The sequence below is a fragment of the Cynoglossus semilaevis genome, chromosome 8, assembly GCF_000523025.1.
Source record: "Cynoglossus semilaevis isolate Cse_v1.0 chromosome 8, Cse_v1.0, whole genome shotgun sequence".
Classification (NCBI taxonomy): Eukaryota; Metazoa; Chordata; class Actinopteri; order Pleuronectiformes; family Cynoglossidae; genus Cynoglossus; species Cynoglossus semilaevis.
In genome coordinates, this window is record NC_024314.1 from 7,443,430 (window position 1) to 7,460,531 (window position 17,102).

At 41.6% G+C, this 17,102-nt stretch overlaps 1 protein-coding gene across 1 annotated transcript in view; it reads left to right on the forward strand.

Annotated features, from left to right (window-relative positions):
• myo1d (myosin 1D) overlaps window positions 1–17,102 on the forward strand; it is a 62,706-nt gene that overhangs the window by 40,671 nt on the left and 4,933 nt on the right. Inside the window, exon 21 of the mRNA XM_025057497.1 lies at window positions 4,187–4,341. Coding sequence (XP_024913265.1) covers window positions 4,187–4,341 — 155 coding nt within the window. The remainder of the gene's footprint in view (window positions 1–4,186; window positions 4,342–17,102) is intronic.

Genomic DNA, 17,102 nt, shown 5'->3' on the forward strand with positions numbered 1-17,102 from the left:
TGTGTTTGAGTGTGAATATTATTACCCTAATGATTGAATCCATGATGGAGATGTCCTTCCTTATTCTTAAGACTGTGGCTGAGATGCAGCAACATCACAGATTTCCCAGCAGCCCTTTTTTAATCTTGTGACAAAAAGTCAATATGCAAAATTTACTCACCTTTCCAATTGGCTGATTTTAATTCATACCCTTGCTGTGATTGGTCAATTAAAGCTGCAATATACACAGCATATGAGTCTGTTTCCATGGCAAATATATCCTGTGTGTTTAAACACCAGCTCTAAACGCTGCAAACACATCTGTTGCATTCAGGGATGGGCTCCTTTTATTCCTTTTTTATTTTCATGTCGTGTCAGGCTCAGATGCTAATCTGCCTGCAACTGCTCTCACAGTCTTTTATTGTCTTTATTTTGTTGCACCAAAACACTAGCTCCAACACTGGTCAGTCACAAAAGCAATTTGTTTCAAGAGCAAAACAATAATTCAAAGCTAACCAAAACAAACACAAAGAATAATAAAATATATTTTATTTTAGTGAAATTGCAATATTTATTTACCAATCCTTAATACCAGAAGATTTAAATATAAATCAGGAGTAAAAACTAGCTGTGCCTTGTTGAGTGTTCTGAAATATATTTAGTATTTCTGACTCGTTCGCCCTGCTCTGACTGCTCTGACACAGTATTACTGATGCAGCTAGTAGCAGCACAGATGTTGGAGCATGAGTTGGTGTCATCTGGTGAAACGATGTCACAGCCGGTGATGACTGTGACAAGACAAGTGTTTGCTCTGACAGAGTGGCTGGAAGGAATCAGAGATTTCACTGTGTCTGGAGGGGAAATGAGAGATTTGATGGGAGAGGTAACTGGAAGGAGAGTGAGGGAAATTTAAGTCGATTCTGGAGTTTTGGTCATTCACAGTCTACGGTCTGTTTCCCACAGGAAGTCCTCCAGTGAATGGTGACACGTCTCAAACCTGTAACTCTAGGTGCTGAAAGTCACCGGTCAATAACTTTAAAGACAACTCCTGAGCTGACACAGAAAAATGGAAACAAATATTAAAACAACCAAATTCAAACCACTTGGTTTTCCTGGGGATTTTTCCCGTACGAGCCACACATTTACCCTGAGGGATCATTACTGCTGCCCACTTGGATCTAGAAGCCAGACTTATTTACACTGCAGATGACAAACTGCAGGGAACAGTGCATTGGTCAAAGTGAGGAAGTGTAAATGCAGAACTGAAGGTGGAGGAGGAGAAGGATCCAGGGATAGAGATGTAGTCAGAGAGCCATGGCAGCGTGACACAGAGCTATTGATCGGAGAAGGTCAGACAGAGGGGAAGGCAGTTAGCTCATGGTTGATTAGCACCGATAGGCTATCAGCGAAGGCTCCTCCTGGCTGCCCTGCGCTGTGCTGTGTGCTTAGTGCTGCTCCTGCAGGGCAGCAGAGAAGAATGGCTCTGCTGATGGATGGAGAGGGCTGCGGCTAAGAGCTAACAAATGTCTGCCCACAGATTTATACCCCAATTAATGCCTGTGCCACGAAAGTGGGGGCATTGTGATGAAATTGCCGTACAATAACACAAACATATTTGTGTTCTATTTTGACCCCCTCTTCATCCGTCTCCACCGCTCTGCTCTCCCTCTCCCACTGCTGTCTTCACCCTGTCTCTCGTCTCTCCCCCTCTGTCTCTGCTGCTGCCGCCGCCGATGCTTCTCTCCTCCTGTTGTTGTCATGCCAACTTCCCAGGAGATGGCGTTGTCATGGTTACATAGCAGCAGGGCAGATCAGCTGATGTCTGGTACCGTTCAGGCATGTGCACAAATCCCTCCTCCAACCCTCCTCCCACCACCCCCCCACCCCCCGTCAGTGAACGTAGTTGTGGTCCCCCCAGCTCCTGTTTTGCTCTCTTTCTTCTCGTTTTTGTTGTTTTTCTATCCTGTCACTTTCTCATGCAGCCTTCACTGATCTCCAGTCTGACCAGAAAACAGGTTACATGAGATTAACGTCAGGATTTGACCAGTCATATTTGAAATGTTTGTTGCAGTCGTTACATATGGAAAGCAACCCCCCCACCCCCAGCCAGTGTCCTCACAAGCTAAGCTAAGCTGATTATTATTTTATCCATTTGATCACAGCGTTTCCTCTCCCTCGTATCATTACCGTTCGGTTGTGTTGTGTTATATAAACAGTTAGCTGCTCCCATAGGAATACAGTGGGAGATCCTCCTGTTCTGATAATGGCCCCATGGCAGCTACAAAGGGAAGAGATTCTGACTGGAGAGTGCTTGACGAAAACCACTGTGTTTCTCTGTGCATGTTTACTACTACAGTAGTACACAATATTCAGGGGTTTCCTCAGTGGTGCTTTCACCAAAACACAACAAAGTCCCCTGCAGGAAAAAAAAAGCAGAAATATTTGGAGTAGACAACTTGAGAACACAGTTCATGTCAGTAACATTGTGGTGGTGAAGAAGAATCTAACAGTAAAGCAAGATAAATAAGGGCACAGGACATAGAATTTTGTTCATTTAATTGTTTTTATTTTAGTAAAAAGTTATATATCATTAGTCCTACCTCACATGTCGGATTAATATTTTTATCCCACACATGAGCAAACAAACCATGGAGCCACTCAGCCTCCAGTCTCAGACACTCACTCATGAAATGTGTGATTATCCTCAAGTTTATTCCACAGTTGTGTGGCTGGGACAGACACACGGATGAACAGATGGCTGAGTAGATAAACGCCTTTAATGGCTTTCGTACTGGAGTCAAACTGATTGGGTGACTTTAGACAAATAAAAATGTGACAAGGAAGCAAATCAGAACGTATCATTAGCCGACTCATTAGAACACGAGCTCTAGTTCCAATCAGTTAAGCCTTTAATAAAAATGTAAATGTAACCGGTTCCATGCAATTAACTGCGTTTGGATCGCCCGACAGAGAGGAATTGCTTAAGGCTTTAATTCATGGTGATTATGTGAAGTGTTTGTTTCTGAAGTCACAGGCGTCATCTTGGAGCTAAATTAGCCTGCTACTTAGTTAGCCGCCGGTACTGAGCCGTCTATGTCCGTCATCCTACTGAGGGGGAGTTTGTCTGGGCGTCCCAGTCTGGTAAATGGATATTAATGCACCTGACTGACTGCCCTGTGGCTGTTCCATCAACACACCCAGAGCACAGTTCAACTAAGAAAGACAAATTACAAGGGAGATTTAGGGAGGCAGAAAAGGGAGGCTAGTAGGTGAAAGTAAAAAAAAAAAAAAAAAACGAAATAAAATGCATGAATAACTATGGCTGCAGGCAGTCTTAGCAATGGAGTGTCAGTGTCAGAAGAATCCTCCTCAGAAGATCTGAAGAGGACTGGGCACTACATTAAACCTTTATATTTATAATATTATAATATTTATAATATTTATAATATTTATATTTATATATAATATTTAAAAGAATTTTACACAAAGTCCTCCAGATCAAGTACTATTTTTTTATTATTTGATTTTACCATCAATCAATGACATCAATACAATGTTGTGTGTGTTCTGTGTGTTCACAAAGACTGGTAGGGTACTTCATACCTTTTTTAATTAAGTTATTTAATTATTTTACGTAAGCGTAACAATCAACGATGAATCAAAGTTATTAAAATATAAAAAAGACCTCTCCTTTCTGCTACATGACTCATGTTGTATCCATTATGAAACCATTTATTTTGCTGCATTTTTTTCATTACTCTGTCGATATTTCAACAAAAGATTTTTTTAAAACCATGGATTTATTTTATGCATTTGCAGTATCTTTGTGTTGTATTGGGTCCATTCCAGTTCTTCTATTTGATGTATAGATCTGAGAAATGATGCAAACACAATCTGTTCCTGTACTGTCACTATTTCCTTTTGCTTTAGAGTGAGGATCAGCTAAATATTCCACATTCCTCCAGTAAATTCCTTTTACTTTGTTCAGATGTGAAGGATGATGTTGTGGATCCTGCTGCAGCAGCCTCAGAGATCCATGTCCTTTGGGACATGGATCTCCCCCACCTCCCTGTGCATGCATGTGGAGCTGTGTGTTTGTGTGAATGGTACATTTGTGATTATCTACAGTACAATATGTTTGCACATACTCCTTTGAGCTGTAAGTAATGTGTCGTTCTTTCCTTTTCTCCCCTGGTTTTAACCTCAGGTGACGGGACTGAGTGTGTCGCCTGGGAAGGACCAGCTGGTTGTGCTGCACACCAAGGACAACAAGGACCTGGTGGTGTGTCTGCAGGGTATGGTCCCCGCCAGTGAGAGCCGTATAGGGGAGTTGGTGGGCACCCTGCTCAGCCACTTTAAGAGGTGAGTGATGGTGGTGGGAGATTAGTTGTGTCCAAAAACTGTTGTGATAGCTTGAGTTTGTTGATTGAAATGACCTGTGAGAGACGCAGTGCCGAGGTCGTGGCCTCCTATAATTACTATGCAGAGGAAGTCGCCTCATTGTGTTTCCCCAAGGTTAAAATTCACTTTGAGGTGGCGTATAATCGATGTGCACACTGAGTCTGAGTGAGAGAATCTGACCCAGGCTGTTGTGTGTGACTGTAATTAACAGGTGAGCCTTAAATACTTCATGTACACATTCATAAGTACGTCTGTGCACTAAAAAGCCTTCAGTTCCCTCTGGGTTGATGCACTCAAATATCCTGGTCAAATGAAAAAAACAACTGTGTGGTATAATGTGTTGTATAATTTATGTTTGGCAGAATGTGGTATAATGTGTTGTATAATTTATGAATTTATGAATTATGAATTATATGAATATTGGATGTTTCGTTGCAGTTGCCAAACTTTTTATACAACAAATTCAAAAAGATTGCTTTAAAACCATTGGACTTCAGGAGAAAATTCCTACAAAACTGATATTCTCATAGATCAAAGGGAGTGCAAATGTTATTGACTATTTGAAATTAAAATGAATTCATCCAACCCCCCATCTTGACAAACACTGTTTGATTTGAATATTTAATATTTATATTATTTAAACATATTACGTCATTCTGGATGTGGCTCCTCATCATCTCCAAGTCCGTCCGGGATCATTCCAGCTGATGTTCCCAGAAGAGCAGACAGATTGTGATAAAACTATATCTGATCAGAGAGACATCGGCCCAGATGTGTGGCTACGACCGCTGTGTGACCTGAGTCAGGAGGATTATGGGGCACAGTCGCAGTCGCAGCCGTCCTGATGTGAACTACAGTGGTCACCTAATCTGGGCGCACAGCGCTTCTCATGACAGATTACAGCAAAGCTAGAGTTTATTTTGTTACCTGCTTTTCAGAATGGAATAATATTAGAACCAGAACATTTTTTAATATTGCCAAGAGTGTTAGCTGAGGAAAATCCACCAACCCAACTCCCAAATATGTTGTTTACCAGCTTTTACAGTTTCACTGACAGCACTTTGATTGTCTACAGTTTTGTAGAATTGCTTTTTGTCTCTTTCTCCTCCCCTCTGCTGCCCCCCTCTCCCATTTTTACTTTTCTCTCTGGGTCAAGGCAGACAAGACCTCAGAGATTTATTTTTTCAGGGGGCTCACACACTGTGTGTGTGATTGAATTTTCTTTATATAATTGTTAGACACACGTGGACAGAATATATGGAATAGAATAGAATAGAATGGTCTGTATTGTCATTGTACCATGGGGGTACAACCAAATATATACATATACAAATGAAAAAGGGTTTAAAAATAAAAATCTTTTTAAAGAGCAGTGTCACCTTTGATGGTCATGGTGACCTCACATCTTGTACCAGAAGAAATGAAAGTCAAAAATGACTCTGTGAAGAACTGAAACAGAAATCAGATGCCAAGGTCACTCTGACCTTGTGAGGACCTTTCATTGTTGGGATTGTGTTGAGTTGGTGCTTTAGGTCACTGCGACGTCACTGCAGACTTTTACGGCTGCTACTCAGTAGTAATGACTGTTATTGTTGTTATTATTATTATAATTTTTCAGAGTTGTTTCCATCCTGCACTGGTGTCTGTTGTGTGTATTGATTAGTCTTTGTCTCTGTGTGTCTGACTGTATGTGGGTGAGACAGTAAGAGAGAACGTGTGTGTGAGACGGGGGTGTTAATAGGCGGGGGGTGTGCTCCATCATTGCCATTCTCTGATGGTATCTGGTTTCATTGTGGAGCCCATTTCTCTGTAGGTGTCGGGCTGTGAGTGGCCAGCGCTGTGCCTCAGTGTAATGACCCTCCATGTGCTCTGCATGCCGACTCATCCATCACTGTAGAACACAGGCAGAACAAAGGGCAGCAGCAGCAGCAGCAGCAGCAGCAGCAGCACATGCAAACCTGCCTGTTAGTTTGTTTACGTACGTGAAGACTGTATGTGGCTGCTATCATCGATAGAGTGTGTGTGTCTGTGTGTGTGTGTGTGTGTGTGTACGTACTGCAGCTCTCCTGCAGATGTGCCTTTAACCTTTATCTCTCCTTCAACGTGCTGCACGCTGCACAGTAGTGGGTCTGGATGCTTACAGCAGCAACAAAGCCACACTTTATCCTCCTCACAGTGACAGCAGAGCCATAACAAACCACACAGCTGCTGTATAAACCAGTGGGTCCCAAAACTGGGTGGCAGGCCCTCAGTAGGGGACGAGGATAATTTGCTGCTCGGCGGCTATTTTCTTTACTTGTGGCCAAGTGGGAGAACTGCACTGGACTGTCTTTTTCTCTCTCTTTTAATGAGAGGAGCAGTTTTGGAGAAATGAGATGTTTTCACTGCAAATGTATCTGGACCACTGGACCACTCGTTCATGGACATACACCCTGTACCACTCCCAGTGTGTTACTTCTAAAGTCAACCAACTTTAGTTGAACATAAAGAGGCTAAAACAATGAGACGGCGTTTCACATTCAGATATTAGCAGTCCACATTGTCTTCAAACCGATTTCAGCAGCTCTTGTATAAGAGAATAAACCTCTTAGCGGCCGTGACGCACCCTTTGTCAGAGAAACGCAGAACTTCCCCTGTATTTCTTATCATCCTTCTATAATGTGGGATTAAAATCCTGGGCTTTTCTTCACTCTCCTTTTGTCTCCTTCTCTACCAAAACCCCTTCAGTCTCTCTTTTTCTTTTTCTCTTTACCTTCCACTATTATTTATTTCTGGACAGGAGGTGATTAAATATTTAAGGCACTGCTTCTGCTGAAGACTATATTTATCTGAGCAACCCCCGTGTCTGCATATTATGTTTGTGTGTGTGTGTGTGTGTGTTGCACTGAACTTCACAGCCACTGTGTAGAACAGAACAGACTTCCTTCTGGTTAGATTATGGACTGCTGGAATATGGAGAAATTCCAATCAGGATTTGATCACGCTGGAATATTTTTCTTTGCCCTTCAAATTTAATAATAATAAAGTTTAATAATATGTATTAACAGTAACAATGTATGATATAAAAGATTAAAACAATGCTCCCTTCTCATTTAAAGGGCAATGTTGTCAAAACAAGTGTTGCTATTCATAACTATAATATATAAAGGAATTGAGTTTTATTCACATTTTCTCTCAGCGCTAGACGATGTCTGGTAGATACATGCCTTAAATCTATTCTAGTGAGTGGTGTGTTGTTTTCGCCCAAATTTTTCCTGATTAAAGACAACTTTCCCCCATGACAGCTGCTCATCCCTGCTCTCCATAATCCCCTCCCTGCTCTCCCTTGTAATGTCACTTTCTCAGTTGTATAAGCAGCAGGTTATTAGTTTCTTGGAAAAGCTCTGCAGCTTGTTTCTGTAGCAACAGCTTGGTTTTTGGCTCCACCGACTGCTACCACTGCTGACAGTGTCCACTGTGACTAATGAAAACTCTGGGCAGGCTCTGGATTGATGGATGGTCTGTGGGAGTGTGATGTGTGTTTGATGTGTGTGACATTGACAGGAAGTTATTAACCCCCGGCTGCTGCCCTCTCTGACTTTGGCTGCATCAGAAAGAATAATGAATGTTGGGTGACCAGGTCTAGGTTTTTTCCTTTGTTGTCCACTTTTATCATTTTTTATTTTTTTTATTTTATTACATTTTTCTGTTTTGAGCTTCTTCTTTTTTTTATTCACGTTCAAAAACAAATGTTGAAATAATGTAGATTATAGTACAACCCAAAGATCTGATGTGTTTTTGAAAACTTTAGGTCCACTCTCAAAACAGAGGTTGTACAGCCCTGATTTAGAGAGATTAAAAAATGATCAAGACATTTAATTTTCCTCTTCTCCTCGACCCCTGAAGTGGCCCAGCTCCATTTTACTGATGGAAGTTTGGAGATTTACTGCCTTCAAACCTGCCTACGTGCTGTGTTATGTCCATTCATAATTTTTCTTTCTTCTTCTCCAACCTTCAGCATCATCACCACCTGTCCTCTCTCTTAGCCTCCCACCCACTCTCACCCCCTCTACTCCCCCTCCTTCATTCTCCTGTACAACAGTGTGAGTCAGCATTAGTGTGCAGCACAGCCCTTTATTGATCCGTGGTATTCTCTGTGTGCCCTTGCTGCTGCCCTCCTCCCTCAAGACCTGAACATTTAGCCCAGCACTGATGGTCCGTGTCGCTGTAAAGTGGATTTGTGGCAGCGCTGAGCTGCTGAGGTTGTGAGAAAAGTAGATCAAAAATGGAGAAAAGCCCAAGGACACTGAAGTAAATAAGAAAGTGAAAATAATGGGAGATATTGAAGGAGAGAAACCTGAACATGACATTGAATATAAAGAAGAATTCACATTGATCCTCTTGAATTAAACCAGATCCACTTCTGGGTGTGTTCTCAGTTCAGGTGACCTATCAGGAATCACATCAGTCTGCAGTTGTGAGCCGTGGTCGTCAGGCTCGCTGCAGACATGATGGCGCCAGGGCATTTGATTTATTTTTGTTTTTGTTTGTTGGTACTTTAATTCTTTTTGTAAAGTCACTGAAAGGATGTGGAAAAAATAAACTAAATGACTCATGTCCATTAACTCAGCCTTAGAATAGACGATAGAGATCAGATCAGATAAGATTAGATTAGATATTTTTAAAATGCAGTCTTGAGGTTTTTGTCCTGGCCTCTGGTTTTTATCAACTAAAGACAAAAACGACTGCCCTTTCAATAAAGAAGGCAAATGTCTTTGAGTGGAAAGAAAGTCCATTTGCTGAGTGGAACACAGCAGCTGTCAGAATTACTCACTTATTTTTGTAACATTATCGTTGTATTTTTAACTATGTTCTTTTTCTGTGTTAACTCATAGTTACATTTGGAATAAGCCTATTTTTAATTCAAAACAGCACCTTAAAAGGTACTTAATATTAAAGATTAAACAAACTGGATTTTGAGTGTCTTTTAAGAGATCCTCATTGCATTTGTGGATAGTAACCATTTTTAAAATAATAAAATATAATAAAAAAGGTTGAGTGTTAGAAACCACCAGGAAGCCATATTGGACAACACCACTGGAATGTACTGTACACAGTACACAGTATGTTAACATTGCATTAGAACACAGACGGTTATTGTGAACAAATGGAACAGATAAATGAATAAATAAAAAGCTTAATTCCATTACCAGATGAAACACTGGGTTTGTATCAGAGGGCGAGAATGTGGGTGGGAGAGAATGGTGAGAAAATCAGAGAGAGGAAGTTGAGCCGCCTTTGTCTTCCTCACCAAGGTCACCCTTTCTGCTGAATCAGATATTTGCAACTATTATAATAGGGCTCCTTCCTCTTTCTCCTCCATCACTCCTCTATTTCCCTCTCCTCCGTCTATCACCTGTCCTGCTGGTGCTCCTCCCTCTCTCTCTCTCTCTCTCTCCCTCCTCCCCCTGTTGTTTTTCACTTCACATTCCACGTCTTATTTTCCTCTTTCTCTTTAACCTCTTTCTCTCTCTTTTTCTTTTTGCCCCTCCCTCCCTTCTTTCTGGGGCGCTGCGGATGCAGTTCCCATGGCAACCATTGGATCCCTGTTTGTCTGATCCGTTTGCCATCCATTAATAACCCTGCTGGCTGAAGATAATAATGGCACATCTCGGCTCAGACCAGAGACTGAGGAACAGTTAACTCTGCCGACAAAACACAACACAAGTGCAGAGTAAAAAAACAAAACAAAAAAACATGAAAGAGATGAAAACAATGAGGGAAAAGCAGATGAAAAGGTGGAGAAAACCAAATAACGCTGTGTTTATGTTGGGGTGATGAAGGAGAGCCCAGGGTGCTTCAAACACCAAAACATTTTCCAAAAGAGGTTAAAACAGTTTTCAGTCAACTGGGTAAAATATAAAACCATTTTACAGTTGAAAAATATTGCAGTTGCAGTTGTGAAACATAAAATATATAATAAAAATTAATATTTGATATGCCATACTGATGTTTAAGATCTGGCTCATCGAATATTTCGGGTCTTCCATCTGGTGGACATGTTTATATAAGCAGTTGGCTACTAGGAAAAGAAATATTTACACTTCTTTACTTCCAAGTATAAACCAGTAGTAAAATATCAAGAACTGAAAAGAGACTTTGATTTGTTTTTTCCTTTTTTCTTCTTCTTCTCCTTTTGTGGTCTGGATGTTTTTTCAGGTTGTTATGGACTTTGGTGGAAAAATCCTCAACCTTACTGTCACAACTAAAATTCATTATCTGTCAGGCAGGAAACGTGGTTCAAGTGTTATCAAATTTAATGTGAAATATTTATATCTGCGTTTTGAAGAGGGTTTTTGTTTCTTTAAACCACCATTATGTGCTGCTGTTTTCAGTGAGACTGTACTGCAGCAGCAGAGGAGCGACGTCCAGGCGGGAGTGTCTGTAGACGTATGTGTATCAGTGTTAGATGTACATGGAGTACCTGTGTGTGTGCGTGCTATTCTGAGGCTCTTGTTATTAGTGCTGACTGTGACCGGGTTTGTGAAGTTGTGCAGTTATGTATCAGCAGTTGTTTGTGTAAAAAGGCAGCGGCTGTGAGGCTGCAAATGACTCTGACCTACTTCTCCACTGCAGACCCTGAAATAATGCCAGACGACCGTTCTCCAACACAGCTCTGATCCAAGGATATTAGTCCTGGTGGGAGCAGCCTCACACATTCTTTTCAGTATATATATATATATATATATACATTTATACTGTAATATGATGCTGCACAATATAGTAAACAGACTTCACTCATGCACAACCAGGTGACTCTTGGTAGTTGGATTAAACCACAGCTGTCTGTTCACATCATTCATTCTCACACTAAAATGTTTGTATATGTGATGAGTTCACGTGCTGCAGTACAGCATTACTCCCTCACACAGAGTGAATGCATTAGCTAAGTGCAGTGCAGTATGGCTGATGCAGCTGGAGCCCTGATATTTTATGGACTGCATAGCTTTGTTGACCTCGGCGTTTGCCCCGCAGTCCCCTGCCCCCTGCCCCTACACACACACATGTTCCACCCAGCAACAGTGCCATTTCATCTCCCACCATCATGGCTTATTACCATTGGCCTCCCACCACTCTCTCTCCTCCTTTCTCAGACCACCCACCTCCTCCCCCTTTCTCTATCGTCCTCCCCCTGCCTCCTCTCTTCATTTCCCACCTGACATTAATCTTTCCACCTGTACCATCATGTCCGTGTACTTCTGGGTTGGTTTTTTCATCTTTTCCTGTACAGACCTGTCAGCTGTCTTTACGCCTGTACTTTATTCTCATTCACATCACTTCACAATCTCAGATTTCTTTCTCACAGTGTTTAATGTCCAGTCTCAATGTAGAAGAACCATGATTTTGATCAACATAACATAATATTACAGTTTGTTATATTAGTACAGGGAACTCAAGTCCTGGAATTATTGGATTTACAGAGTATAAATAATGCAGTTAAATTAAAATAATCATTTCTTCAGGTGAAACAGATCGGTGAACATCGAGGCTCATTCCCTGGTTGAACCCTCCTAGATGTTCTGTGATGCTTTAGTGCTGTGTCTCAGGACAGCAGCATGTGTCAGAATGTTTGAACCCTGCCTGGTATATACCAGCTGTGTTGTTCCTACTAATTCGACTTTCACCAAAAGAGAAGCACTTTTACGTTTTTGTACTTGGAGAATATCTTACCTCCATCCAACAGAGGACTAATTCCAGTCTACATTTTTATAAAAAAACTGACAACTAGTACAGTAGAGCCCCTAGGTATGAGCTCCCCGAAATATATGTATTCCATGTTAGTAGTACAACTAGATTTTGCTCCTGATACGAAGAAATGTCTAGTTACCGCTGCTCATTCAAGGACTGGCATCCATATGGCATGGGCAAGCTGCGAGCTCTGATGCTAAAGCAGCTGCGGTTGTCACAAATGTTTAATGAAAAAAAAAAAAATATATATATATATATTATTTTACCCATTTTTATAACAATAATATAAAATGTATACTTAATCATTATTATTATTTTTTTATCAGTATATTTGTTTATATATGTTTTTGATGCGGGGGAATTAATAGTATATTTCTGGAGGGCTGGAATGAATTGATTGGTTTTTAGTTATTTTTAATGGGTAAACGTCGATCTAGATACGAGTGGATCGAGACACGAGGGCTGTTGTAGAACCGATTAAACTGTATATGTGTCCTTCTACATGTAGATGGTGCTCCACCCTACTGTACACTGTAGCTTTAAGACATGTACACAGCAGAACTGTGACAGCCCTGTTGGTGATTCATACTGCGTCTTCAAGACCTTCCCTGAGAAGAAAGAAAGCAGCAGTGAGATGTCAGTGGATGAGAATGGATGGAGCTTTGATTGATGCATTGATTGACTGTAATGAGCAGAGTTGAAGGTATGGACGATGGAGAAGTGAGCGGTCTCCCTTCAGTAATGAGCAACTAATTGAGGCCGTCTGTCTTTCTCCCATGTTGTCTCATTGTGTGCCAGCCCATTGATTTGACTTTAATGTGTTTTTAAGCCAACTTCAGTCAGGCTGGAGTTTCTGATCAGTGTATAAGGCTTAGATCAGGAGTTTTAGTGGCACACATACACAATCCTGATCAACCCCCCTGCTGTGTGGCTCTTGCCCCTCTGCAGTGGCTGACAGTCTCCGCCATCTGTGGAGCGACTTCAGTGTCCCCCAGAGACGAGGGCCATTTCTTTGTCCATTTCCTGTAGTCCTTCACGTCCCACGGAGCACTTAAACAGAGGGGAGTAAAGGTGAAAGTGTGTCCTGTTGTTTAACCAGAGCCACTGGGCTCCTGACAACAGCCTGCACAAGTGGCTGCTATTGACAACCGTCAATCAGCTGCCTTTCTTCAGGGAATAAGAAGAGAGAGTTCAGACACACCCACCAGTGGTCGAGCCATATGTTGTAGTCTACTCTCTTTTACATGGGATTAGACATTTAACATGCAGGAAGTTTAGTATTAAACACTAAGAAATCACTAGCCACTAAAAGGTTTAAATCCATGTGTCCAGTAATTGATGTTTTTCATTTCTTGGGGTCGATGTCCTGGCATTTGTTTCTTCAAAGTGAATTTTGGTTTTTACTGTGTGTGTGTGAACAGAAGGAGGTTCACAGATAATATGGAATATCTGGACATGGCGTACAAGCCGTCATCACACACCTCCTGTCTAGGAACTAGTGCCACAAAACAAATTGATTGGAGATAAATTTGAAGAATGGAGATAATAGTGGCTCTGTGACAAAGACAATCATGAAGACAGAGAGAGAGAGAAACTGTTTGAATGTCGTCAGACTGATTTCTCCGTATCTTTGACAGAACAGAAGTGGCTCAAGGCCTGTGCTCACCCAGGTGTAAAGTATTATTCTCAGTAAATATTGCAGTATTCAACTAAATACACTCCTATTATTCCAGACCTTTCAGGAGCCCTCAGGCTCTACGACAGTCAGCATTTCCACGTCCTCCGCTGCAGCATCTCAGCATCGTGCTAACTGTGCAGAAACAAGGACAGGTGCTAGCTTTGCATTTTAACAAGAGGACTTCAGCCTGTGTATTTTCTTCATGTGTGATTAGGTTGTGGGAGTCGTGTAGACCCGTCTTCAACACCATATCAATAGAAAGCAAACGTAACTTGAGGCAGTGTCGTGCCTGGATGTCAGCAGCTCATGTGTCAGGGCCTGATGGAAAAGTAGCTTTACAGCGTGTACCAGGGGCCGCGGCTCATCACGCCTCTCTTTGTCTGGCTTGTGCAGAAGCCCTGGAGCAGAACTGATGCTCAGCTACTGTAAGAAAGACTTTGATGTAAGCCTGGCTTTGGCAGCTTCACCCCTGAACTCCACCTCTCTGTCATTTTCTGACTGCTCTGCACGTTTTAATCGATGCCTTTTCTTTTTTGCTGCCGGGGCATTTTCACATTTCTGCTGGGTTTTTTTTTTTTTCAATGTCTTTCTTGTGAATCTCTGGTTCTGTTAGCACATCACTCTGTGTGTGCACATAAAGAAAATAAAACAGGGAATACAAGAGAGGCAATGTGAGAGGAAACTAACATTGATGTCCATATAATCCTGACTGAAAATGGACTCTTTAATAAAGCTGCTCAGCAGTTACTAATGTGCTGTAATATATTTAATTATAAAACAACACTCTCATTTTTTTAACACAGGTGAGATTACGGCGATCTAATCCTTAAATCTGTGATTTTTAATCCCAGTCAGCTCCATGGAAAGTCCCTCTTCAGTTAGATCCAGGTACAGAGGTATGACTAAGATCTGGGGCTGGGTTATCGCTCACGCTGAAGGTAATCTTGGCTCCTCGCTCCAAAAATAGCCTGGATCATCTCCCTCCCCTCCCCCTTCCTCCTGTTCCCCTCATTCTGGTTTCACCTCACTTGTCATGCTGCTTTCAGGGTCTAATTGTGTACTTCCTGTCTCTTCTGTGTTTTCTGGAGCCCCTGTAGAGGCAAAGGCAAAAAAAAAAAAAATATTTACTTATCAGGCCTTAAATTTGTAAAGATTTTCAAAATGTTTATTAGATGACAGAAGAGTGAAGAAAATTGTGAATACCCTCTGGTCCATTTGTGTATCATCAAGTTGAGTTAAATATGGCTCAATATTTATATATACTGTATATCATTATTTTGAGGTCTGAATATTTACAGAGTTTGTTCCAGGCACAGAGAGACCATTCTGTGTGTGTGTGTACAGCACCACAATGGTTGCAGGAAGCGCTACAACTACTTGTGTATTTTATTCTTTGTTATGCAAATGTCAAACAAATCCCCCCTTAGTCATTTTTGCAGTTTTCATGTCTGCGGAGCTGGTTCACCGAGGATCTCCAGCCCAACCCTCCCAGAGTTCATCAGGAGCTTTCCCCGATGGTTTTCCTGGTGCATTTGCTTCATCCTCTTCCCCATTTGTTTAACTGACAAAAGTCAATCTTTCAGAAGCATAAGTGAGCATGGACTCACATGGCATGAAGGGCAAAGGCCCACGTGGGGATATGAAGGGGTGTTGGGCGGAGGAGAGAATTGATTCTGCAGACAGAGAGCCCATCCAGTCAAGGACTAAGTCTGCCCTCAGGCTCTGACCAGCTGCTGATGGGAAGGTCTTTCCACAGACTTGACTGATATTCTGGGCTCAGATGACACAATCACATTCTTAAGGATGTTACTGACATGCGAGTGACATCATCAGCGGAACGTGACGGTGAAAACTGTTTTTGTGTGAAATTAAGGACAAGGTCAGATTTAGAGGTTTTTTTCTAAACAGGAGACCAATATATGTGTACAGGTGTATATGTATCAATATATATGTTATATATTATCTTCATATATTTATATGTATGAATGCATACAGATAAGTATAAATGTATAGATAGATAAGTGTATAGATAAAAAACAAATACTGGGTAACCATTTACATTTACACACATTTCTCACCTCATGTGCTATTTTTGTAAAGCCATCATAATAAAATCTTTATTCAATTATCATTCTAGCTGTTAAATTTTATTTTTTTTTAAATAATGACATACAGACTTACCTTGTGGATATTTGTTACGATTTATGAATCGCAAAGGCAGGAGTAGTAGGAGACTGTAGGAGACTGTTGTAAAGTGAAGTTAGAAGAGTAAGTAAAGTTGTGCACACTACTCTGTGTGTGTGTGTACTATATACACACTCCTGTGAGCCCAGCCCTGTCAGCCCCTCAGCACCCCCTCTGTTATTTTCAGTAAAGATAGACAGGTCAAGAAAGAGACATATCACAACGCTAACAGTAGCATCCGTTGGCAGGCAGCCATGACAGATGGGGAGCTCAGTTCACGGCAGGTTACCATGGAAACCATCACCGGCACTATCCTGAGCATCTTCACTCTGCCGTGATACAGACGAACACTGCAGTGTGGGCAGCAGATGCTTCTGGGCTGGTTGTTGTTGTTGTCTGGTTGTCACACATTTGACCAGATTGATCAGATCCACCACTGAATCACTGAATGACTGAAAGTTCAGACTGGAGGCTGTGACGCAGCCGTTTTCAAGAAGTGTGTCAGTGAAAGTGTCTGTCGCTAACACAGTCCACCCAGACTAATGAGGTTGTAAGACTTTTAACCCACATGGCTCCTCTGTCCTCCACCTTCATCTCCCCTTCCTCCTTCCTCAGACGACATCATCCCACTCATCTTCTCACTCCCAGTTCAGTGGAATCAGAGGTTCCTCCTCCACCCTGTGGACAGTTTAACGGTTTATGCCGGGGTTTTTTCCCCCTCACTCTTTGATTCCCGCTCATCGATCCTATTTAAGCACATTTGAAGCAACGCAGCCATTCACCCGGAAAGGCTTTAACTAAATGTGACAGGCACTAAAAGCCAATCGGCTGCTGCGCCCCAGCCCAGCAGCACCATATGGATCATTCCTTCAACGTCTCTCCTGTGTGGGTTCTCCTGTAATTCATCATAGTGTTCTTATTCTGTACAGCGGAACATAGAAAAACAACCAGGCTTTGGAAAGAAAACTTTGTCATTACTGCATTATCTGCAGTATCAATACTTCACTTCACATCATACATGTATGTATAACAACAGGATATGCCATTAGGAAATAAAATAAGAAATAATTATAAATTTGACCAAAAAATTTATTAGAGATATTTCATCTACTTTCTTTTAAAGACACAGTCA